The sequence below is a fragment of the Protopterus annectens genome, chromosome 7.part0 (genome assembly GCF_019279795.1).
Source record: "Protopterus annectens isolate FY-2018-M chromosome 7.part0, PAN1.0, whole genome shotgun sequence".
Lineage (NCBI taxonomy): Eukaryota > Metazoa > Chordata > Ceratodontiformes > Protopteridae > Protopterus > Protopterus annectens.
Window position 1 is genome coordinate 276,317,162 of NC_056739.1, and position 25,834 is coordinate 276,342,995.

Below are 25,834 nucleotides of genomic sequence, written 5' to 3' on the forward strand. Positions count from 1 at the left end.
TATGACCCAATTGCCTTGCATTTCCTATGATTCTTATGCCTATGAATTATGATCAGGTCTGTCTGTTTCTAACAAGCTTATGTGTTCTATACATAGATGTCAAAACTGGCCTCTTGAGCTTTGCTTTGTTCCACTCTCAATGTGCACTTTTGACATCCATGCCTTCAACACATAAGTGGATTAGGATTGGAGACCCTGTCATAATTCTGTGTGGTTTGTAATTTTATGGCATCTGAAGTATGCACTGTAAACTTTTTGTTTTGCTAGTTTTGGAATATAATCAGCAACCGTGAAAGTTTTGTTTGTATTTTAGGGTAACTAGTTTCCTCATAGTACGGAAAACACAGGAACTCCGTTAGTTGATTTCTAGGGTTTATTCACAACTCCAAACACTCGACAACAGCAATCCAGTGAATACAGTCTCCAGTACAATCCCACATTAACGCTTTTCAGAACCACTGCGTTTTCGTTTACAGTGTATGCATACATTGTATTCACTGGATTGCTGTTGTCGAGTGTTTGGAGTTGTGAATAAACCCTAGAAATCAACTAACTGAGTTCCTGTGTTTTCCGTACTTTTGGAGTTATTGGTTTTGTTCCACCACTTTGTTTTTTAGTTTCCTCATAGTATGACACTCTCAAAAACAAGTTACATTTGTTAATATTCTGTTCTTTAATCATTTTGTGGACTAAATTTTAACAAGTAGAGCTAGTCATTAGAACCACAACATTCTGTTATCCTTACAATGGTAAACAATATTCATGAGGTTATGTATTACCTGGGGAGATAAGATTAAGTTTTAATGCTGATGTCCTTCCCAGATTTATTGGAGGCGAGTCATTGTACTACAGTTTGCATTTCATGTGGTCCACATTGCTGGGTGTTTTGGCACTTGCACATGATTGGGGTATAAACATGGAGACGTCTTCAGATTAGTGTTCATTAAAGCTAACTTTTAATATTCTTCAACTACAGGCAATTTTGGATGCCCCTGACAGGCAATTAACATTGAATGAAATTTACAACTGGTTTACAAGAATGTTTGCCTACTTCAGAAGAAACACTGCTACGTGGAAGGTTGGTACATTTGAAACATTTTTATTTATAGTTCAGTACAGTTTATATGAGTTGACTGTAAAAAGAAAGTTACCAAGGACAGTGAAGAACATTTAGCATTCTCCTGTAAAGTATAGGCTTTCTTTTGTGTTTTTGTTTTTATTTTCCTAAAAAGAAGGCATTGCATTGTGATTGACATCCATTGATCTTATTGTCTTGTATTTATTTCTGGTCCTGATACTGGCTCACGCTTTATGCTCATCTTTTTTAACTTGCATTCCCCTCTCCCCTATGCTTCATAAAGAGAGTTATTACTAACTTGTCCTTATTCAGTTCTGGAGTCATGCAGATTTGCTTCTATGTGATATTTTATTCCTATGTTACATTGATTATAGTTTTGAATTGCTAAATCTGATACCTGGTCTCAAGTTATGCATTAACATTTGTCACAGTGTATCCTCACTGGTGAGTGGAGGTGTATATGCTTCTGGCTCAGGATAGGATGGCATGACTGCTTATTCTTTTCCCTTATGCATTCATACATATTCCTTCCATATGATCCTTTAATCCTGTGTAACACTGCATTTTCATGGGGTATAGTCCAGGTAGACATATAACTGTGTGTTCTTTTCCATTCCTAAGCAAAGAGTAAAAAGATCGCACAAGAAAACCAAATAGAAAAACTACAAGAAAAACCTAGACAAGCTAGAGTTTTCACTGTGTGATATCTTAAACCTCCTGCAGTAGAGGTCTGTGGGATGTATGCAAATGACCCCTTTAGGACATCAAGTGTTTCAGCTGTATGACTTCTGAATGTCCATGACTCTACTTTTTTCCTTTTTAAGTCTTTATGGATTCAGTCAGGCCAATAAAGCCTAACCCCATGAGCTGTGGACATGCATGTTTCGGCCTTCTTATGGCCTCATCAGCACAGCGTAAGCGGACTGTCTGGCTACACTTCAGAAACACAGGGTCTTTTAACTCAACTGATGTTCATAACCCTTAAGGTGTTTGCAAATTATCCCAAATAACATCCAAACCAAGGAGTAAAAAGGTCACACAAGCAAATCAATTGGTAAAAACTGCAAGGAAAACCTAGCCAAGCTTGTAGTTTTTACTAATTTGTTTTACATTCAGGATTTAGATAAGTACTTCCACATTAGTCCTGTTCCTGTTTCAGCCTATTTTGTGGGAATCTGCTCCAGACAGGGGTGTATAGGTTTGACCATGCTACGTATTTGTACATTAATGATAATAGAAGTGGAACCGCATGTCTGCAAACTGATAAAAATGGTTCTTCCAAGGAAAAATGTGCCCTCTTCTCCTTTGGAAAATATGACAGCCTGACAGTTTTTCTAATATTTATGAATTCAGATTGAAGCAAAAAGCATAGTGGAGCAGTGATACCATGAAATGTTCCTTATAAATACATATTTGTGTAGGATGGGCATATGAGGACAAACGAAATATGTACTTTCATACTTTCTTCATTACAGATAATTGTTTGAAATTGTTAGAGCCATATAAAACAGTACAGTCTTCACATATGTTAGATGAGTTCAGATTGAGGCACCTTCATATGGTTGTCTACTCAAATGTATTTATGGGTGTAGACACTGACTACAGGAATTTTAATATTTATTTTGTCATTGCAGCCGTTGCAGTTAGCCCAGTGTGTATTAATGTCAGTTTGTTTGTGCTCATGGAAGACACTTAATATGGCAACTTTACAAATGAGCTTCCCTCATTCCTTCCACTTAGCAAAAGTACCCTCCCTTTTGAGCATGAGATATGCCAGGTCATGTATTTAAATCAGGTAAACAGAATTTATTTTGCTAAAAGGACGTAACTTTTTATATTTTAGTAAATGGCTTCAGTTTAATTTATAGTAGTGGGACTGTAACCTGTATAAAGCAGTTGTTGACAATTTTAGTATGAAAGAAATAAGAAAAGGCTAAAGCATCATCTAGTGATAAATTATGTGCATTTTTTTTCCACAAAATTCTGTGTATTTTTGTTTGAGAAACAACTTTTCATGGGCAGCTGTATTCTTTTGTTTTTAATGGACAAAACTCTCTCATACAACCAAAACTAATCAAATAGAGGTTGTCAGTAACACTTGCACCATGACTACTGCACAGGGTAAAGACCTTACACATAAATTTATTTATTTTATTTTACATTTGTTTACCGGGATAGTCTGACTGGAGACATGTCCATTTACAGTGGAGGTCTGGGGAGAAAAATAATAATCAACATGTAGTGCAAGTTACACATAGGAAATATTAGTCATAAGCACTTTTTGTATAAAAGTAGAAAATGTAAAAGTCAGAATTATTACAAAAATTTAATTTTCAGGTTAGTGGTACGGATTCCTGAGTTTATGCATACCAGCAGAGTTTTATGTCAGTAGCTAGAAGATTGATGTGATATGTGGTAGGGGTTTTATGTGATGCATGGGCATAGCCAAGAATTCACTAGGTGTGCTTTGAGAATTTTTTTAAACAGAGTAGTTGAAGGAGCAGAGGTTAGAGTAGGGGGAGAGTTGTTCCAGTTTCTGGCTATATTGTGGGAGAACAGAGCTTTACCTGCAGAGTTATTGGCTGAAGAGCTTCAGAGTAAAGTTTTTTCAGAAGAGCGGAGATGGCTATTTGATACATACTGGGTTAGGAGTTGTTTTAGGGATGGGGTTTTGTTTGGACAATTCACAATATTGTAGAAGTAGTTGAGGAAGTTCTAACCATTTAGGCTCATGTAATGCTTGACAGTGATGGGTTTTGAAGGTGGAGTTACTAGCAAATCTGACAATTTTTATTATAGCATGATTCAAGCCTTTCAAGGTCTTGTTTTCTTGTGTGGGTAAGGATTGGAGCAGCATACATGAGGGTGGACAGTAGGTGTGTTTGGGCTAGTGTAATACATGTCTGATCAGATAGAAAATGTCTATGTCTGTATAGTGTACCCATTTTTTTGTGAACCTTTTTGATTGTTTGTGATATGTGAACATCAAATAGTAGTTTGTCAATTTCTACACCTAGGAGTTTGGTGTGATCAGTGGGGAAGATATTAGTACCATTTTTGGATGTGATAGTGAAAGGTTGATGGGTGGATTTAGTTCTGTTGGGAGCGAACTACTTATGTTGAGGCACTTACAGGTAAACTTCCTAAAGCAGTAAGACCTTCTGGTCAGTACAATCAAAGAAAGGCTCCTCAGCCATCACATAAACCCTCAGTTAAAACACCACCTGCAGCTACACATAATAACATTGTATCCATTTCCTCCACTACTAAGCCCTTAAGGCAAAGTAGCAAACAGCCAAATTTCCTGGTCATTGGTGATTCTATAGTGAGGCACACCGATGCCCCCCTTACCAAACCGAGTAAAGAGAGTCACAGTTAGCTGCCTTTCTTGGGCTGGGATCCATCAAGTCACACAGGCATTTAGGTAATTGAACCACAGGTATCGGTATGACTGCGTCGTAGTCCATGTGGGTGTTAATGACCTGACACATACATCACTTGACTGTATGAAGTGAGACATGATTGAAATTGCTGATTATGTGTCTCAGGCAGGTATGAGTCTATCACTGAGCAGCATACTACCTTCTCCTAGGATGATGCCACATTTCCAACAGAAAATGATTGATTTTAACTATTGGCTTAGGTTCTGGTGTCAGTCCAGGGGGTGTACAATATTTGATGGCATGGGAGGACATGGTTGACAGACCATGTTACTTTGCCAGGGATGGTCTGCACTTATCCCCTCTAAGCTTTCGGATATTGGCAAAGACCTTTTCCACCCACATATTGTGTTTTTAGGCAGTGTTAAATTGATAAATCTACTTACTTAACTGAACCTATGAACGAATATCTGAAGGTGGTACTGCTCAATGATAGAAGTCTTAACAAGAACCTGCACTCCCTGCAAGCCTTCCTCTCCCTGGAGAGTGTAGATATCTGTGTAGTAACAGAGACATGTTTAAAGTCACCAAGAGTATCCTTGAAATGCAAGGTTATAATGTATTTTACACCTTTAGACCAGCTACTGCACAGGAGGGAACTAAAGCTGGAGATTTGTCAGTCTATATTAAGACTAATCTCACATCCAGACTAGATAGTGTATGACCCATTGGAGATCATACATGTGCAACTCAACATAAACAGGGTGTCATACCATATCCTTGCAACATATAGGTCCTTCTCCATGTTCCTGGAAACCTGTACCTACCTATCTCAGTGTACTAAAGTCCCTCACCATTCAACCCTATATGATATTCTTGGGGGATCTCAACTACCCCTCTGTAAATTGGGAATCCTACACCACTTCTAATGCACAAGCCCAGCGATTCCTAAACTTGTTAACTCATTCCCTCCAGTACAGCTCTTTTAAGTGTGTACCTTCAACTCCCAGTGGGTGTGACTTCATCCTTTAAAACAAATCATCACCTTACAATTGTAACAAATGCTCCTTGACAGAGGTCAAATATCAATAGAATTGCATTTGCCATCATGTATGCTTCAGGATGAAATATTCTAATAACTGCTATGTAGCATATTTTTGGAATTATTAATGAAAATATGAACAAGCAATATTTGACACCTAGATGCACAGCAGGAGGTAACTGCAGAAATGCCTAGAGGCACACTTGGCTGTAATAAGTTAATACCAACACCCAGGAACAGTTGGTCCATTCTTCTACCAGGAGTACAAACATCCTTGACCTTGTACTCACAAACGTGGGCCAGTGTTCCTCACTCATTGTAATATCTTTGCTCGTCAAATCTGACCATAAGGCAGTATTACTTGAAACAAAAATCAAATTTGTGGATCCAGCAAAACCAAAAACCTTTATGAACTGAACCAAGGCTAACCTCTCTCTACTAAGCAGCACCTTGGCTAAATTCCATGCACCCCCAAATGCAATAAACACCATAGAATGCAATGAGCTATTTACAAAATCTCTGTACATCCATGTTGATAGCTGTATAGAGTGTGCCTACTTGTATTAAGAATAAGACAAACTCAAAGGACAAGCCACCCTGGTGGAATCACAATATCAATTGGTTATACAAAAAAAAAAAACTTGGCCAAGTGTAGCAGGAAAAAAGCCATACATACTAAAAGTCCCCTGACTGACTAAACAGACAGCTAAGAGGGTTAATTAATGCATCAAAGGTAAATTTGAAGAAAAAATAGCTTCTCAGGCAAAGGACAACAACAAAGCTTTCTACACCTATGTCCATAACCTTAGAGGAGATGCACAACAATGCGCAGAACTTATTGTAAGTGGTATCACCCACACAGAACCGGAAGCCATTGCCAGTCTTTTGGCCGACAGGTTCAGCTCAAATTCCTTCCCCTAGTCTCCCCTTGATAGTCCAAAGGAAATACCATGTAACACAATCCTTCCAACCATTACTAGAGAACAGGTCAGTAATGCCCTTTCCAAGGCAAAAAACACTATTGATGGGCCCTAATAACATCCTGGAATGTTTAATAACTAGCATGAAACATGACCTCTGTGGTCCACTTGGATCACTTTTCAGCTGGAGCCTTTCAGTCAGGTTTTGTGCCCAAGTAGTGGAAGATGCCTACAGTCATTCCCCTGCACAAAGGAGGTCCAACCACTAATCCAGATAACTACAGACTAATAAGTCTTACCAGCCTCATATATAAGGCCATGGAAAGAATCATCATGGACATGGTAAATGAGGACATGGGTCCAGTATCTGCAGGTTACCTGTCATAGTTTGGCTTTGTTAAAGGAGGGTCATGCCTATTAAATCTGGTGGTCTTTTTTGAGAGAGTCATCAGATCAATGGATGAACGTAAGACTGTGCACACAGCTTACCTCTACCTGGCTTTTGATACAATACCCAACTCAGGCATTCTAGATAAGCTCACTAATTTAGGTATAAACCCTTTTTATCTTGCACTGGATAGACAACAGGCTCATTGATAGGACCTGGGAGGTCAAATTAGGTGAGGCCACCATCACCAAGAGGCCAGTTACTAGTAGAGCTCCCCATGGCTTGGTACTGGGCCCGCTCCTTTTTGGTATCTATTTCTTTGAAATGGTGGCAAATGCTGAAGGTTTATGGCTGAATAAGTTGCAGATGATTGCAAGCTGGTGGTTATCATTAACTCCCCTGCAGACAACTAGCATTCTTCAAGAAGGTCTGTCTCTGGCTAACAAGTGGTGCCAAAGCCATGGTCTTAAACTCGATGCTAAAAAATTAATAATTGTACCCTTTGGGAACTCAACCACCCCGACTAATTATCATGTTGGTAATACACCCCTAAGAGTCAACCCAGTGGTCAGGGATCTGGGTACGCATATAGACAGTAGCCTTAACTTCAATCACCATGTGGCTACAGTTGTGAGGAAGTCCTTTTATGTTGTGAAACTTATAAGTAAAGGAATGGCATCTAGGTCCAAAGAGGTCATTATTCCACTGTACCCCACCCTTATCAAACCAATCATGGAGTACAATGCTTCCTTTGGTATGTGTCTTATGCAGCAACGAGAGTGACCTCAAATGCTACTTACAAAAACAGTACAAGGAGAACAAACCTGCCTTATGCAGAGTGCCTTAAAGCCTTTTCCCTCTACTCAGTCTTTTGTAGATTGCTGAGGGGTGATGTATGCCTGCCTTACAAGGCATCCACAAATCCCACACTTATCCATCTCCTACAGATGTGTAAGTTAAAGAGTACCAGAAATGCAAGGTCTAGAGACCTGAATTTTGTGTGTGACTTAAACAGAACATGCTGGAGAGACAGATGTGTGTCCCAGAGACTGCCCCTCCTGTGGAACAGGCTTCCCATCCATGGGAAGCTGAGTTTGTCTATTACCCAGTTTAAGCACGATGTAGACAAGTGGATAGGGAATAGGAAATTTACACCGGGCCTGGCACCCATGTCCCTTGTGGACAGAGGTAGCTTATAAATTCCTGACCCTCAATGTCCTATTTGGATACAGGACGTCATTATTCTTTTGGGAAAACTTGGCTTGGCTTAGAAAGGCCCCCTTGGTCGTTAGCCTAGTAACAATCTATGAATCTTTGAATCTATAACAATTACAAATGCAGTGTCTAAACATTAGAACTATTTCCCAACTCCTTGTCATAAAGGGAAAAAGTCAGGGGGATATCCAGTACAGAGGGAAAAAAGAACTTAACAGTAAGAGATGGCTTGATGTCCAATAAACACAGAGACAAAAAAGGCCCAGAAAATTGTTAAAGTGATCATTAAAAGCAAGCAAGAAGTGAAGCCGTATATTCCCTGCAAAGGAAAGGGAGCAATGCTTGCATTATGTCTGTTTCAGTCTTCTGTTTTTTATCTGTATGTTAGTCATATCCATGTAAATACATTTGTATTTCTTTATTTTATAATTTTTATAACCAGAATACATTTCAGTTGTAAAATTGACTTCTTTTTAAAAGGAATTGCTTTTATAGCTGCTCAGTTTCTTTCTTTAAATGGGTACAAAACTTCTAATTTAAAAGTTTAAGATGACAAATGTTGTTCACTAAGGGCAAGACTAGAGAAAATGGGCTACCAAAAAAGTACTTTATCCTGGAAAACAGTTATACTGCACATAAATATGAATAATCTTCCCAAAGTCTTACACCATATGTTCATCATGTTTCACTGTTGCAGTCATTACAATTGGATTATCCTGCTGGCAGGCTACCCACAGTCGCCCCGAGTACCAAGGTCTAGGTCCGACGTCAGTTGCTGTCGCCTCCTCCCTGACATCAGTGCGTCAGGGGTATAAAAGATGCAGCCGACGCCATTTTCTTCAGTCTTTCTTGCCGTGCAGTGCCCGAAGCAAAAGCAGTTCGCAAGTGCCGTTCGGCCGACTCTTGAGATTTTCAAATTTGAATTTCAGATCCGAAGTCTTCATTAAAGCTAAGTACCCCGTTGGGAAAACTTTTTTCTTGCTCCAGGCCGATGTCAGAAAAAGTTAATTGTATTTCTTGCGGGAAGCAAATACCTCATAAGGATTTTCATTCTTACTGTATTCCTTGCCTAGGCCCTGACCACGACGTTGCTAGTTGTCGGTTTTGTGCTAGATTTAGCCAACGCACTGTTAAGCGTCGGTACGATTTTGCATTTCATTACTTTGGCAGAAGATTCAATTATATAATGCCGTTGGAACAGCCGACTACTGGAGTTTATAAAAAGTGCAAAGAAAAGGACAGGCATCCGAGGTCCAAAACCAACGACGAAGCTTCCGTTAGGCCTGTCGCCGGTTCTCAGTGAGGTGCTTTTGCAGCCCCTGACGCCCGCTAACACAGAGCCACAGGCTGCTTCCGACTCCCACGTGGAGCCGACTAGACTGCTGGAAACTCAAGGTATTGGGCACTCGGAAACTATTCCCTCAGATGGGTCCAGAGCCGCTGAGCAGGCATCGGCTTCTGTGGGTATTTTCAGGCCTACACAGTTATATGTAAAGCCAACTTCAGCTTCAAAGGCAAAGACTAAAGCAGCTCTAAAGACAAAGAAACAAGTACAACATTCTCCTGGACAGGCCTCCATGCCTAAAAAACAGATGCTTAAAATGGCCGAAGACCTAATTACTTTGATCAGGGGTTCCCATCCCCCTCCTGATGAGAGGCTTGGGCAAGAGATAGAATATGAATCTTCAGATCAGGTTTCCATTTCCTCTGATTCCTCTTCTGAACGGGAATATTCCCTTCCTCCCTATGAGGATTCTGATGCTGAAGAATCTATCCCTTCAGCCTCTCCTCCTGAGGAATATTCTTTTGGGGAGACCCTGCATACTATGAGGGTGCATTTCCATTGGGAGAGCCAGGATTACTCAGAATCCAAGAAAAGGCTGAGAGACTTCCTTTTATTACCTCAACACAGGCCCCTTGATGTTCATCGTGTTACCCTGCTGCAGTCCTCACACTTGGGTTATCTTGTCGTCAGGCAGTCCCGCAGTCGGCCTGAATTCCAAAGTCTTGGTCCGGCGTCAGTTGCTGTCGCTTCTTCCCTGATGTCAGTACGCCAGAGGTATATATGATGCATCCAACGCCATTTTCTCCAGTCTTTCTTGCCGTGCGGTGCCCGAAGCAGAAGCAGTTCGCAAGTGCCGGTCGGCTGACTCCTGAGATTTTCGAAGTCGAATTTCAGATCCGAAGTCTTCAATAAAGCTAAGTACCCCGTTGGGGGAACTTTTCTTGCCACAGACCGATGTCAGAAAAAGTTAACAATTGTATTTCTTGTGGGAAGCAAATACCTCATAAGGATTTTCATTCTTATTGTATACCTTGCCTAGGCCCAGACCACGACGTCACTGGTTGTCGCTTTTGTGCTAGGTTCAATAAGCATACTATAAAAAGACGCTTTGATTTCGCATGACACTACTTCGGTAGAAAATTTAACTACACAATGCCGTCGGAGCAACCGACTACCGGCGTGCACAAAAAACGCAAGGATAAGGACAGGCAGCCTAGACCCAAGCCAGACTCCGAGGCCTCGGCTGGGCCGGTTTCCGGTTCACCGGTTTTCAGTGAGGCTCCTACGCCAGCCCCTGGCTACCGCAGAATTGGAACCCGAGACCACTTCGGAGCCTTTGGCGGAGAGTGCTAGGCCGACGCAGTCATTTTCTTTAGCCCCTGCCGACGACATTGCGGAAAGAGATGGTGCTGCAGAAACATCTTCGGTTTCTGAAGGTGTCTTCAGACCGATGACGCTCACTATAAAAGCGTATCCTAAGCTTAAGACTCCTATTAAACCAAAAAAGACTGCACTTCAGTCTCCAGTTCAAGGCCCCATGCCTAAGAAACAGAATCTTAAAATGGCTGAAGATTTGATCTCTTGGTCAGGGGTACCCAACCCCCCCCCCCCGACAAAAGGCCTAGACAAGAGGAAGATTATGCCTCCTCTGATCAAGTGTCTATTTCCTCAGGCTCCTCGGAGGACCAAGATTACTCTTTTCCCCCTTATGAAGATTCTGATGCTGAGGATTCCATTCCCTCAGCTTCTCCCCCTGAAGACTACTCCTTTGGGGGAACTTTACACACTATGAGGGAACATTTTCACTGGGAAGGTCAGGACTACTCTGACTCAAAGAAAAGGCTCAGAGAGTTTCTTTTACTCCCCCAGCACAGACCTCTTGCTATCCCCCCAGTTTTAGACATTGTGAATGATGTTTACTTAGAATCTAGTTTAAATCCAGATTCTCTCCCTCCTGCTCCAGCCAAATCAGACAGATATTATAGAGTGCCTGACTCCCACAAATTCCTTTATAAAAGCCCTGTTGCTGATCCAGAGACCATCTCCCAGGGTCCCAAAGGGGCTAAGGCTTCTATGGCGAAAAATCCTGTACCCTCTGAAAGGGACTCCAGAGCACTAGACAGGTGGGGGAAAAAGGTTTACACCTCAGCCACTCAAGCTATGAGAGCACTAAATTGTCAATTTCACATGCTAAAATACCAGCAATTTCTAATGTCTCAAATAAGACAAAAAATGAGCGCACTCCCTCAACAGTCTGAATTGAAAGAAATGCAGGATTTGTTGCATGCAGCTGAACAGGTCGGCAAACATACTTTACAATGTGGATTTGATTCTTTGGAGGCTTCCTGTAGAGCAGCTGTTACTGGGTCTGTTATACATAGGCATGCTTGGTTAAAGGAACAAACTCTGGCTGATCATGTTAAAGCAAAGCTTCTAGATGCTCCCTTATAGCAGGATGTCCTATTTGTAGTTAAAGCAGAAGAAGTCTTAAAGAAAATCGAGGATAAGGCAAAATCTATGCAGACGGTCAAAGATTTTCTACAGGTTCAGCCCCCTCGCTTCAGCAGAAATTGGCCAACAAAAAACTGGTCCTTTCCAGCTACTGACAGACCTCAGAGGGGTAAATACAGACGCCCAAGAGGCAGAGGACAACCACAAACCCACTACAAACCTCGACAATGGGGCACTGCAACACAGAAGGGAGGAGAAGACAGGCCCCAAACTACTAGAAGGCAAACTCAATGACTTAAACCTCATATGGCCAAGCAAGACTCCCTTGGGAGGGAAATTAGCACTTTTTTCAGACAACTGGCACATCGTCACAAAGGACAAATGGGTCCTAGACATAATTTCACAAGGATACAGATTCCATTTCCACACCTTGCCAACGAAAAGAGGAATGCCAAACCTGCCACAAAATCCATGGGCAGAGGCACAAAAACAAATTACAGCTCTCATGGACATGAGAGCCATTCAACTGGTACCTACACAGGAGCAAGGCCAAGGATTTTACTCAAGACTCTTTCTAGTTCCCAGAAAGGACAATGCCTGGAGACCAATTCTGGACCTTTCAATTCTAAACACCTTCTTACAAGTACCCAAATTCAAGATGCTAACACTACAGCAGCTTCTTCCCATGTTGGGCAAGAAAGCATGGCTAGTAACGTTGGACCTCGAGGCATACCTGCATGTCCCGATCAGACAAAATTGCAGAAGTTACCTCTGTTTCAATGCAGGTTCAACCCATTACCAATTCTCTGCACTGCCCTTTGGCTTATCCACTGCGCCCAGGGTTTTCACAAAATGTCTGGCAGCAGTAATTGCATACTGCAGACAAAGAGGAATTCAAATATACCCATACCTGGACGACTGCCTCATCCAAGCAGAAAGCAAGGGCATCCTCTTACAACATCTGGCTTTTGTAAAACATCTTCTAAGTTGCCTAGGGTACACAGTAAATGAAAAGAAATCAAAAATAGTACCCTCACAAAATATGACATTCCTGGGTGCCAGCTTGAATACAACGGCCCAGAAGGCTTATCTGACGCCAGACAAACAACTGCAACTGACTCAATATTTCAAAATAATGGCAACAAAGACCCAACTCCCTGCAAGAAAAATTCTGCAGGCCTTGGGCTTCATGGCATCTTGCATTCTACTAATACCATTTGCAAAGCTGCATATGAGGAAATTACAGTGGTACCTAAAAAGCGTATGGTCTCAACACAGCCACAGCTTGGACACGATATCTCTCATTCCCTGCCTTCAACAAGAGTTTCTATGGTGGTCACAGGCATGTCACCTCAACAAGGGTCAGCCTTTCACCCTGCCCCCAGCCAGGCAAACTATGACAACAGATGCATCGGACTATGCCTGGGGGGCACACATGGCAGGACAGTGCGTTCAAGGCATATGGACTGCAGATCAAAGGAATCTGCACATCAAAAAGAGATGCTAGCTGTACAGAGTGCTCTGACAGCCTTCAAGAACCTCTTACATCCAGGACAGATTACAATAAGGACGGACAACACCACAGTAATGTGGTACATAAACAAACAAGGGGGTACACACTCCTACCCTCTATGCAGGCAAGCAATGACCTTGTGGAACACAGCACTGGCTTACCAAGTTCAGCTACAAGCTCAATTCCTGCCAGGAAAAAAAAACACATTGGCAGACGACGTCAGCAGAAATATCATGGATCCCCACGAGTGGAAACTGGATCCACAAGTATTTGCAATGATAACTCAAAAATGGGGCCACCCAGACATAGACCTGTTTGCCAGCCCCCAAAACTATCAGCTAACAACATTTTGTACAAGGACACTTCACCATCAAGCTTGAAAAGTGGACGCACTCTCATTCAGTTGGAAAAACCTGACAGTATATGCCTTCTCTCCATTGCCCCCTCTCTCAAAGGTGCTTATAAAAGTCAGAAAGGAGAGACCATGAATGATGCTCATAGCCCCAGACTGGCCACGCCAGCACTGGTACCCACTATTAAGGAATATGGCCCAGGGCCCACCTTGGATTTTACCACAAATTGCCCATTTGCTCACACAGCAAGACAATCAGATTCTACACAGCCAGCTCAAAACCTTAAATTTGGCTGCATGGCAAATCACCTAAGCATCCAGCCAGATCCTCTTCCTCAAGCAGTTATGGATGTTATTCTGGAAGCTAAGAGGCCCAGCACCAGGAAGGCCTACTCGGACAAATGGAAAAGGTTTTGCACATGGAACCAAGCTAAAGGCCAAAATACCCTTCAGCCTCACATGCCTCAGATTCTACAGTATTTAACTGAGATGTTGCACAAAGGTCTTTCTTTTTCATCTATTAAAATCCACGCCTCAGCTATTTCAGCCCACTACAACACGGATCCACCCTTATTTTCACATCCACTTCTAAGGCAGTTCCTCAGAGGGAGAAAAAACATTAGGCCCCCCAGGAGAGCACCTACACCAACCTGGGACCTCAACTTTGTTCTGGAAAAACTTACGCTACCTCCCTTTGAACCAGCTTTCTCTGCTGAGCTAAAGTTTATATCATGGAAGACTGCCCTGCTGCTAGCAATAACTTCAGCCAGAAGAGTCTCAGAGCTTCAAGCACTAATAGCAGTGGAACCTTTCCTCATTTTCCATCAAGGCAGAGTTTCTCTACGAACTAATCCTTCCTTCATGCCTAAGGTGGTATCCAGTGTGGCTTTAAATTAAACCATCCACTTACCCACCTTCTTTCCAAATCCACAGAACAAAGGAGAAAGACTCCTGCATTCCTTGGACATTCACAGGCAACTTTGTTACTACTTGGATAAAACTAAGGTTTTCAGAAAATCTGACCAGCTCTTTGTATCCTATGCTGCAGCTTCACAAGGGAGGGCTATATCAAAACAGACCATTTCCAAATGGATAGGACATTGCATTTGTTTTTGCTACACCCATCATGGAAAACCAGTTCCTGCTACCATAAGGCCCCACTCTACCAGGGCAGCAGTTACATCTACAGCCTTCCTCAGGGGGGTGCCAACCAGGGATATTTTGGAAGCTGCAACTTGGAGTTCAGTACACACCTTCACCAAACACTACCACTTACCACTTTACTCTAAGACTAGAGCTGGCTTCGCCACTGCAGTTCTGCAGGGCCTTCTAGCCTCCTCTAACCCTCTTCGACTCCTCCTCCCATCCTTAGCTTTGGGATTCTACCCAAGTGTGATGACTGCAGCAGGGTAACACAATGAACATAGTACAGTTTTGTACCTACCATAAATGTAGATGTTCGAGTGTACACCCTGCTGCAGTCCAGGTTACCCTCCCTCCATCCCCTCTAACTAACTAACTAACTAACTAAACCTTTACAATACCTTTCTGATGTATTCGCTTATAGCTGGAGGGATGTCGTGTTTGTGCTAAATTTCTTAGATTGGTACTAATTACTGACCACCTTTTTGGGGGCACCTGACATCTGGGGCAAGAAAAACTGAAGAAAATGCCGTCGGATGCATCATATATACCCCTGGCGCACTGACGTCAGGGAAGAAGCGACAGCAACTGACGCCGGACCAAGACTTTGGAATTCAGGCCGACTGCGGGACCACCTGATGACAAGATAACCCAAGTGTGATGATTGCAGCAGAGTGTACACTCGAACATCTACATTTATGGTAGGTACAAAACTGTACTTTATTCCTCCTGTTTTAGACATTGTAGATGATGTTTTTCGGAGTCCGGTCTGTCTCCTGACTCTTTACCACCAGCTCCTGTTAAGCCAGACAGATACTACAGGGTTCCTGATTCCCATAAAGTTCTTTACAAAAACCCTGCTGCTGACCCAGAAACTATTTCTCAGGGTCCCAAGGGGGTCAAGGCTTCCACTGCAAAAAGCCCTATCCCCTCTGATAGGGACTCAAGGGCCCTGGACAGATGGGGGAAAAAGATTTATATTTCTGCTACCTTGGCTGTAAGAGCTTTAAATTGTCAGTTTCATATGCTTAAATGTCAGCAATATCTTATGTCACTGCTTAAACAGAAAATGTTGACAAATTCAGAGTGTGCAGAAAACAAAGAAATGCAGGATTTATTGCATGCAGCTGAACAAGTGGGAAAGCATAATTTGCAATGTGGTTTTGATTCTCTAGAGGCCTCCTGCAGGGCCGCAGTTACAAGTTCTGTCATTAGGAGGCATGCTTGGTTAAAAGAACAGAATCTGCCCGATCATGTTAAAGCAAAACTAGTAGATGCTCCATTACAACATGATACCTTGTTTGGTGTTTAAAGCAGAAGAGGTGTTGAAGAAAATGGAGGACAAAGCTAAATCTATGCAATCAGTGAAGGCTTTCTTACAGGTGCAGCCTCCCAGATTTAGCAGGAACTGGCCTACAAAGAATTGGTCCTTTCCAGTGTCAGACAGGTCACAAAGGCAGATACAGATGCCCCAGAGGCAGATCACAGCCCCAAGGCTCATACAGGCAAAAACAATGGGGTGCTTCTACCTCCAAAAGCGGAGTGGAAAAATCACAGCCATACAGGAAACAGTCTCAATGACGTTCCCCTGCCAGCACCAAGCACTTATCTTCTGGCAGCTCCTTTGGAGGGAAAACTACCACTTTTTTCACAAAATTGCCACATGATCACCCAGGACGAGTGGGTCTTAAATGTCGTATCTCAAGGCTACAGGTTCCACTTTCACACCCTGCCAAGGCCAAACGGTATGCCAGACCTGCCATGCAATCAATGGGCAGAGGCACAAAAACAAGTTTCATCCCTCATGGACATGAGAGCCATTCAGCAAGTACCACAGCAAGAGCAGGAACAAGGATTTTACTCAAGGCTACTCTTGGTACCCAGACCAATACTGGACCTGTCTATCCTAAACACATTCCTGGATATTCCAAAATTCAAAATGTTAACTCTGCAGCAGCTTCTGCCCATGCTGGGCAAGAAGGCTTGGCTTGTGACTTTAGACCTAAAAGAGGCATACCTGCATGTCCCAGATAGACAATCATGCAGAAGATACCTCAGATTTATAGCTGGCTCAATGCACTACCAATTCTCGGCACTGCCCTTTGGCTTATCTACTGCGCCCGGGGTCTTCACAAAATGCCTGGCACCAGTAATTGCATTTTGCAGACAAAGAGGAATACAAATATATCCTTACTTGGATGACTGCCTTATCCAAGCAGAGAACAAGGACATCTACTACAGCATATGGCATTTGTAAAAAGATTACTAACAGGTCTAGGGTACACAGTAAACAAAAAGAAATCAAAGCTCGTACCCTCTCAAGAGATAATATTCCTGGGTGCAAGCTTAAATACAACAGCCCAGATGGCTTATCTCATGCCAGACAAACACAGACAACTGACTACTTATTTCAAAATGTTGGCAACAAAGACCCAGTTGTCTGCAAGAAAAAATCTGCAGGCTTTGGGCTTCATGGCATCCTGCATTCTGCTAATTCCATATGCAAGACTGCATATGAGGAAACTTCAGTGGTATCTGAAAAGTGTTTGGACTCAACATTGCCACAGCCTGGAAACAAGAATTACCCTCATTCCCTGCCTACAACAGGAGTTTCGATGGTGGGCAAAAGCCTGTCACCTCAACACGGGACATCTATTCACCTTACCCACAGCCAGCAGACATTGACAACAGATGCATCAGATTATGCCTCGGGGGCCCATATGGCAGGAAGATGTATTCAGGGCACATGGTCCGCAAGTCAATTGCATCTACATGTCAATCAAAAAGACATGCTAAGTCAATTGCATCTACATGTCAATCAAAAAGACATGCTATCTGTTCAGAATGCCCTGACAGCCTTCAGGATCAACTTCATCCAGGACAACTACTGATAAAGATGGACAATACTACAGTCATGTGGTACATAAACAAGCAGGGGGGCACGCATTCCTACCCCCTCTGCAGACTAGCTATGAACTTGTGGGACACAGCACTGACTTACCAAGTTTATGTGCAAGCACAATTCCTGCCAGGAAGGATAAATAGTCTGGCAGACGAACTAAGCAGAAACCTAATGGATCCCCACGAGTGGAAATTGGATCCACAAGTCTACAGCATGATAACAAGGAACTGGGGATGCCCGGACATAGACCTATTTGCCTCCCCTCACAACTGCCAACTACAGAGATTCTGCACAAGGACTTATCACAAGCAAGCATGGAAAGTGGATGCTCTATCTTTCAGTTGGAAAAACCTAACACTATATGCCTTTCCTCCTCTGCCTCTCCTCCCCAAGGTACTCCTCAAGGTCAGACAAGAGAAGCCAAAATTGAGCTTATCTAAATGCCCAGCTTGGATATTACCTCAGATTCCTCACTTATTGACCCAACAAGACAGTCAGATACTGCACAGCCAACTCAGGACCTTAAACCTGGCAGCATGGCGGATAATGTAGCCATTCAAGACACACCTCTCTTTAAAGCAGTGATGGATGTTATTTTGGAGGCCAGGAGACCTTGCACCAGAAAATCTTATGCAGAAAAATGGAAGAGATTCTGTGCTTGGAACCAGGCACAAGGTATTGACACAACTGTTCCAAATATTCCTCAGATTTTGCAATACTTAACCGAGATGCTGGATAAAGGCCTTTCCTTTTCATCAATTAAAATTCATGCCTCTGCCATTTCAGCTCATTACAATACAGAACCACCTATTTGTTCTCATCCATTACTAGGGCAGAGGGGCCAAAAACATAAGACCTCCAAGGAGAGCACCAATACCTGCTTGGGACCTCAACTATGTCTTGGAAAAACTCACACTGCCTCTGTTTGAGCCAGCCTCTGCAGCTGATATAAAATTCTTATCCTGGAAAACAGCTCTGCTCCTAGCAATAACCTCCGCTAGACGAGTCTCAGAGATACAGGCACTCTTGGCTGTGGAACCTTTTATCATTTTCCATCCTGACAGGGTTTCTCTAAGGACAAAAACCCTACATTTATGCCTAAGGTAGTGTCCAGTGTGGCCCTTAACCAAAGAATTAATTTGCCTACCTTTTACCCAAACCCACAGAATAAGGGTGAGAGACTTCTGCATTCTTTGGACATTCACAGGCAGCTACGCTTCTACTTGGACAGAGCCAAAGCTTTCAGAAAGACTGAACAACTTCTAGTGGCATACGCTGCAGGATCACAAGGAAAGCCTATCTCGAAACAGACTATTTCAAAGTGGATAGGCCACTGCGTTCGTTTCTGCTATTCACAGCATGGCAAATCAGTGCCTAAGGGCATTAGGCCACATTCAACCAGAGCAGCAGCCTTCCTCAGAGGAGTACCAACCAAAGACATCTTAGAGGCTGCAACTTGGAGTTTAGTGCATACTTTTACAAAGCACTATGACTTACCTCTCTACTCTAAATCCAGGGCAGGTTTTGCCACTGCAGTTCTGCAGGGCCTGATAGCCTCTCCTAATCCTGTTTAGCACCAGCCTCCCAACCTTAGCTTTGGGATTCAACCCAATTGTAATGACTGCAACAGTGAAACACGATGAACATAGTACAGTTGTGTACCTACCATAAATGTAGATGTTCGAGTGTATTCACTGTTGCAGTCCAGGTTACCCTCCCACATCCCCCTTTTCCTTGCTGTGGACTTATCTGTACTTTTCTATTCTATACAACCTATGTGGTGTATTTGCTTGTAGATGAAGGAAAAGTTGTTTTTTGTGTATGCATGCTTATTGGCATAATTTAGCCTGCCTTTTTAGGGGCACCTGACATCTGGGGCAAGAAAAACTGAAGAAAATGGCGTTGTCTGCATCTTTTATACCCCTGGCGCACTGACGTCAGGGAGGAGGCGACAGCAACAGACTCCGGGCCTTTGGAACTCAGGCCGACTGCGGGTAGCCTGTCAGCAGGATAACCCAATTGTAATGACTGCAACAGTGAATAAACTCGAACATCTACATTTATGGTATGTACACAACTGTACTGTCCTCACCACCATATGTTCTCTAGGCAAATTCTATATTACAAAGAATTGGACTATTGCAACCCCACTCACATGGGAAGATTTTAGAAATGTAGCAATTAAATACATTGCTTCCCACAAGCTACTGTATGTTACTAAGAAACGTAAATATTACCAAGAGTATTGGGAATACTTATTAGACTTCATTCTCAAGAGGTAAACATTTTAAATCTAAAAGTGAAATATGCAATATATGTAAGACAATCAATAAGGATATACTTAAAACCTTTTTAACATTGTCATTTTATAAATATTTGCATAGATAAGATGATTAAAAAACCACATACCCTATATAAAGAGGTTTTAATTTGACTTTCCCTAGTATATGTAATAAACAACTAATAGTACTGTTTTATTCTTCTTATCACTGCAGAATATGTGGTTAGTACAAAAACTGGATTTTTGAAGCGACTTCTTTGTATATATTTTATATAGAGTGTTATGTTTTGTTGTATGTTGTGTGTGTATCTTATTGTATAATGTCTTATATGTTGTAACCTAAAAAACTGCAATAAAGACATTTTTGAAAGAAAAAAAAAAAAGATGACAAATGTTTTACAGTCTGTGGCACAGGTTGCTAATTACTGCCCTCTCTATTTAAAGTACCTAGTCACGTATTGTTCTGTACTCCTTGTTGCTGCTGTCCTTTCCTTTCCTTTCTCATAGAAATTGTTTTAATTTTGTGATGTATTTCCAAATTCTTAATCGTTGAGCTGTTTACTTTTGGTTAATTGTGTGTGTTTTAATAAAGCACATCTTTATGAAGTTCTTTCCAGTAAACTTCACTGAGCCACAAGGCGGTGCTATAAGTTAGTCTTTGGAGTGTTCTGCTCAGACTCTGTATTGTGTTGCACTGTGCTTGATGATGTAGCTTTTGTTGGAACGGAGTCAAGGAATGGTAGCATACAGAGTTTCTTACACATTAAATTACATTGCAAAATGGAAATGATGTCCGGGTCACTGCAAAGTTATACCCACAGGAAATACGAAGGTGGGGACAGATTTATCGGTTTTCTGAAACCTTACATCTTATAAAATGTTTAGTTGCAATATTTAGAGCTGGTAAAGGCCTTTCCTTGTAATCATGCCTGTGTGGTTTGGAAGTGCAAAGTGCAGTAACTAGTAGCATATGGCTCTAATAATGATTAAACGTGAGCATTCAGTGACTCTTAGATGTGTGCTATAGCCGAGGTTCTCCATCCTTGATGAATCATCTGTTTTATTTTAATTTCCCAACACTTATATATTTAACCACTCTCACTTGTGCTGAAGTGCCCTGATTGGTGGAAGAGCTGTTAGCACCGGTTGTGCAAACAGTAATTCTGAATTTAATTTTAGAAAAAAAAATTAGAAAACAGCTGTTTTGTTGACCAGTACAGCTTGCAGCATTCCTGATTTTCCTCAGGTGTATTTCTTCTACTTCAGTAATTGTACTTTCATAATTTTCCTAATACGTAGATTTGCATTCAGCTTACCTTAAAGTATCAGTTAAAACAATTTAACAATATGGCGGCCATTCTTATGTCTCTTGCTGCCATACAAGTAATTTGGTCCTGTGCTGTTACATCCCTCTTCACTTTTGTCATCTCTGCCTTTACATTCAGTGCCTAAATGCTAGCTTGCACAAACCCAGGAACATAATTTCCCTGTTGTTACTGTTTTACGTAATGACTAATGATGGAACTTCTGACATTTAAAGAAGAACTGAGATTTCAAAAAATATTTAAACAGCGCAGTAATTATGATCACTTTTGACTCAGCTGTGCCTGTGTAGTTGGTATGTGATGGTTTGCATTATGGAACTGCTATGGTGCTGTCTTGAAAGGAGTCGCATGGAAGACCCGTAACTTGTGCATCACACTCTGAAAGGTGAAAGAAATTATATGCAGACTGAAAGAAGGGCCCTTGGCCTGATGAGAAGAGTATGAACATTTCACCTACTTCTCTGTGGAAGAAGGTTTATGATGTAAATGACAAGAACAAAGCCTGAGTATTTTGTAGCAATGTATAATACCTACATTATGTAGATTTGCATATTTTAACGAGTAGTAACTGGATGGTGCAGGAGTTTGCATTATCCTTCACAGAGTTTTCCTGCTTTGATTTTTGGCCAGAGTAGCCCCCCCCCCCCTTTTTTTTGTGAAGTCTGCACATTCAGTTTCTCTCTCTCTCTGGGTTTTGCTTGGGGTTTGGCATCCTCCATATCTCAGAGATATGCTGATAGGTTTAAATTAGTGGTACAGCTGAAATGTGTATGTGTCTAGCACTAGACTGGCATCATATCCATACCTTGCTCTCTGCATTATACCCATTAACTGCTTAGATTGGTTTTGACTCTACAGTCCGCACAACCCTGAGCAGGTTGAAATGGGTAAGGGGAAGTCCATAAAAGGGCAAATCAAGTGAACGTATTCTCCAACTGACTGCTATTAACATAGGGTTAAGCACAGCTGGATATATTAGACAATATTCTAAAAATACTAATACTCCTGCTCATCACTTCCTTTTCTCTCACAATGCCCTATTTCTTAACCTCTTATGAATCTAAACTCAATTTCAACTTCAACTACTCTCCTAAACACACAACCTCAAATTACAAAAGCCTAAACTTTACTCAATTAAACATTACATCTACCTCTAGTTACCTCTTAGCTAAATATCACAGATTGTCTCACATAAAAATTCAGAACCTCTTGATTAGGAAACTAAAATACTTACTGAACTTCCCTAACAAATCTCACTTGGAATATAACCACTCTACCTTGGTAGATGGCGACATTCACCCCAACCCAGGTCCATCAAATATTTCAGCTGAAGCTACACCTGCTTCACTAAACTCATCTCTTCAATTATCAACCTCCAATACAAATACTCTACTCATAGGACACCTTAATATCCAAAGCGTCAATAACAAAATCACCCAACTCCACTCTCTTCTTGATCACCACTCCTTTGATATTCTTTGTTTAACTGAAACCTGGTTAAAACCCTTTACTAAAGACACTGAAATCTTACCTCCAGGTTATAATATCTTGAGACTTGACCGCAATGGAAAAAAAGGCGGAGGAGTAGCACTACTGTTCAAAACTGAACTAAAATTAACATTAGTACCCTATGAGAACCTTGGATTTACTAAAACTGAACTTCTTATCTCAAAGCTGCAACTAAACCCCAAAAAATCTATCTATATCGTCTGTATATATCTACCTCCTGAAAATAACTCTACTACCTTAGAAAATATCCTCAGTTGGGCCGCATCCACCTACCCACAAGAAACTATAATACTAGGAGACCTCAACCTAAACTGGTCCTCAATATCCACTAACAACCCAGCATCTCATATTAATCTCCATGGCTTCACTCAGACAATTAATACCACTACTAGGATTAACAAAACTAATAACAAAGAAAGTATTCTTGATTGGATTTTGGTAAACAAACCTCTAGTTAAATATCAGTCTGGAACGCTACCTGATGACATTAGTGACCACAACCTAACCTATATTATAAGACAAAAAAATGCCTCTAACTACTCTCCTTTATATAGGACCCTACGTGACCTCAAATGCTTTAATCCAACCCAATTTAAAACTGAACTAAAGGCCTGTAACTGGAACCCACTAAAAACACTTCCTCTTCAAGAAGCTGTTAATTACTTTAACACCACATTCCTAACAATTCTAGATAATCATGCACCAAAACGTTCTATTAGAATTAAAGCTAAGCCAGCCCCCTGGCTAACTAAAGAGACTAGACAAAAAATGTCACTTAGAAACAAATCTTGGTTAAAATGGCGAATTAGCAAATCTCCCATAGACCAACAGACTTTCAGGCATCTGAGAAACAGTACCAAAAAAGCTATCCTCTCTGATAAAAGGAGCTATTATAGCAATCTTCACCAAGTGAATCACAATAACCCTCAAAAATTCTGGTCAACCCTAAACAGACTTCTTCACCCTGGACAGACTACCACCCCCTCCCCTTCTGGGTCTGATACAATTTCTCCCCTTGATACTGCCAACACTTTCAACTCATTCTTCATTGATACTATTAATTCCTTGGCCTCCCATCTCTCCAGTGACAATACTAGCATCCTTGACCATGTATCCTCCAAACTACCAACCTTTAGGCTACAATCCATCTCCACTACCTTTATACAGAGATGTATTCTCAAACTTAAACCATGTACCCCCTCAGCTGACCAGCTTCCTTCTGAATTCCTTCAAAAAGCAGCCTCTGAAATTGCTTATCCCATATCTATTCTTATTAATAGGACCATAAATGAAGAAACCATACCTGATATCTGGAAAATCTCTCACATCATACCATTACATAAAGGAGGAAACTCCTTTGAACATTCCAACTACAGGCCCATAGCCCTATTGTCCCCACTCGCAAAAATAATGGAAAAATGTGTCCACCATCAGTTAATGAATCACCTAATACAAAATAACATTCTGACAAACTGTCAACATGGCTTCAGGCCCTATCATAGCACAACTACTGCTCTGCTCTCCTTTACAGACATTATTAACAAAAATCGCAACAATAATATCCTGTCTTCGGCTCTCTTCATTGACCTGTCCAAAGCCTTCGACATGGTTAACCACTCTCTCCTATTAAAAATTCTCGAATCCCTTTCCTTAGGACCTAAGGCTATCCACTGGTTCAGTTCATATCTCACTAACAGGAAACAGGCCGTCCTCTGGGATAACAAACTCTCATCTCTTCTACCAATTTCACTTGGGGTCCCCCAAGGCTCTATTCTTGGACCTCTTCTATTCTCCCTCTTTATAAATGACTTACAATTAGCCATTCCCCAGGCTACATGCATTCAATATGCTGATGACTCCACACTTATCTGCTCTGCTAAATCCATTTCCGAACTTCATAACACTCAAGCAGTATTTTCTAAAGTCGAAACTTGGTTCCTAAAACGTTGTCTACTCCTAAACGCAAAAAAGACCAAACTCCTACTCTTTAAGCCTACTACCAGATCCCCTACATTTGACTTCACTATCGTGTCGAATAATGGAACCATTATATCACCTGACTCTACTACTAAATTACTAGGTGTCACGATTGACAACAATCTTTCCTTCGACTCTCATATCAACAATACCATTAAATCTGTAAACAGGAAATTTGGCTCTCTATATAGAATCAAAACTTTTTTAACCTTCCCAGCAAAAGTTAATCTTGCCCACTCACATCTTATTTCCACACTTCTCTATGCCTCACCTATCTACACTAATCTCAAGAAAAACAATCTCTCTAAACTGTCTACCACTTACAATAACATAGCTAGATTTGTGACTGGGAAGCAATTTAGAACCCATCATTATCTGAATCTGCAACAACTTAACTGGCTCGAACTGACAAACATGTTGCTTCTATCCCAACTTATGTTTGTCCAAAGAGCTTTTTACCAACCTCTTAATACACCTGTTCTTTCTAACCTCTTAAGCCCCTACTCAAACCTGAACTCACTCCGCTCTTCCAGCAAACTGCTAGTTACCTTAACCAAATCTAATAACCTTGCTGGTGATTCCCTTTTCTCAAATGCCATCGGAAAACACTGGAATAAACTTCCTCCCGAACTTACTTCAATTGCATCTACTGTTCTGTTTAAACAAAAACTCAGAGTCTACCTTAAAAGCCACTGGACATGTTCCTGCTCTAAGCCTGATTAAAATTTTCTTTGTTTTTTCTCCTCCTCATGGCTATTGTCTCTCTCTTTCTGGCAATACATATCTCTTATATCTGCACTTTCTTTCGATTAATGTTCTCTCTTTTCCTTGGTTTCATGCTTTCTCTAAATGGTTCTAAAGATGAATTTATGTTGAATATGTTGTTTATACCTTTATACTACGATTAATCTTTCTTGTCTTGGAGTGAAAGTCCTACCACTTTTTAATCTGTTATTATGAATTTTTTGTTATGTTGTATCCGTCTTGTCTACATGTGGAGCTTTTCTCCCCGGGTCTCTGCTGAAAATGGAAATATATCCAGTTAGACTAGCCCGGTTAACAAATGTAAAATA

General features: G+C 41.4%; 1 protein-coding gene across 3 annotated transcripts in view; it reads left to right on the forward strand.

The window, feature by feature from the left end:
* Positions 1–25,834, forward strand: part of LOC122806392 (forkhead box protein P4-like) — a 1,692,547-nt gene that overhangs the window by 1,449,217 nt on the left and 217,496 nt on the right. For all 3 annotated transcript variants that reach the window (XM_044076752.1, XM_044076754.1, XM_044076753.1), the window contains exon 13: positions 977–1,078. In XM_044076752.1, coding sequence (XP_043932687.1) covers positions 977–1,078 — 102 coding nt within the window. The remainder of the gene's footprint in view (positions 1–976; positions 1,079–25,834) is intronic.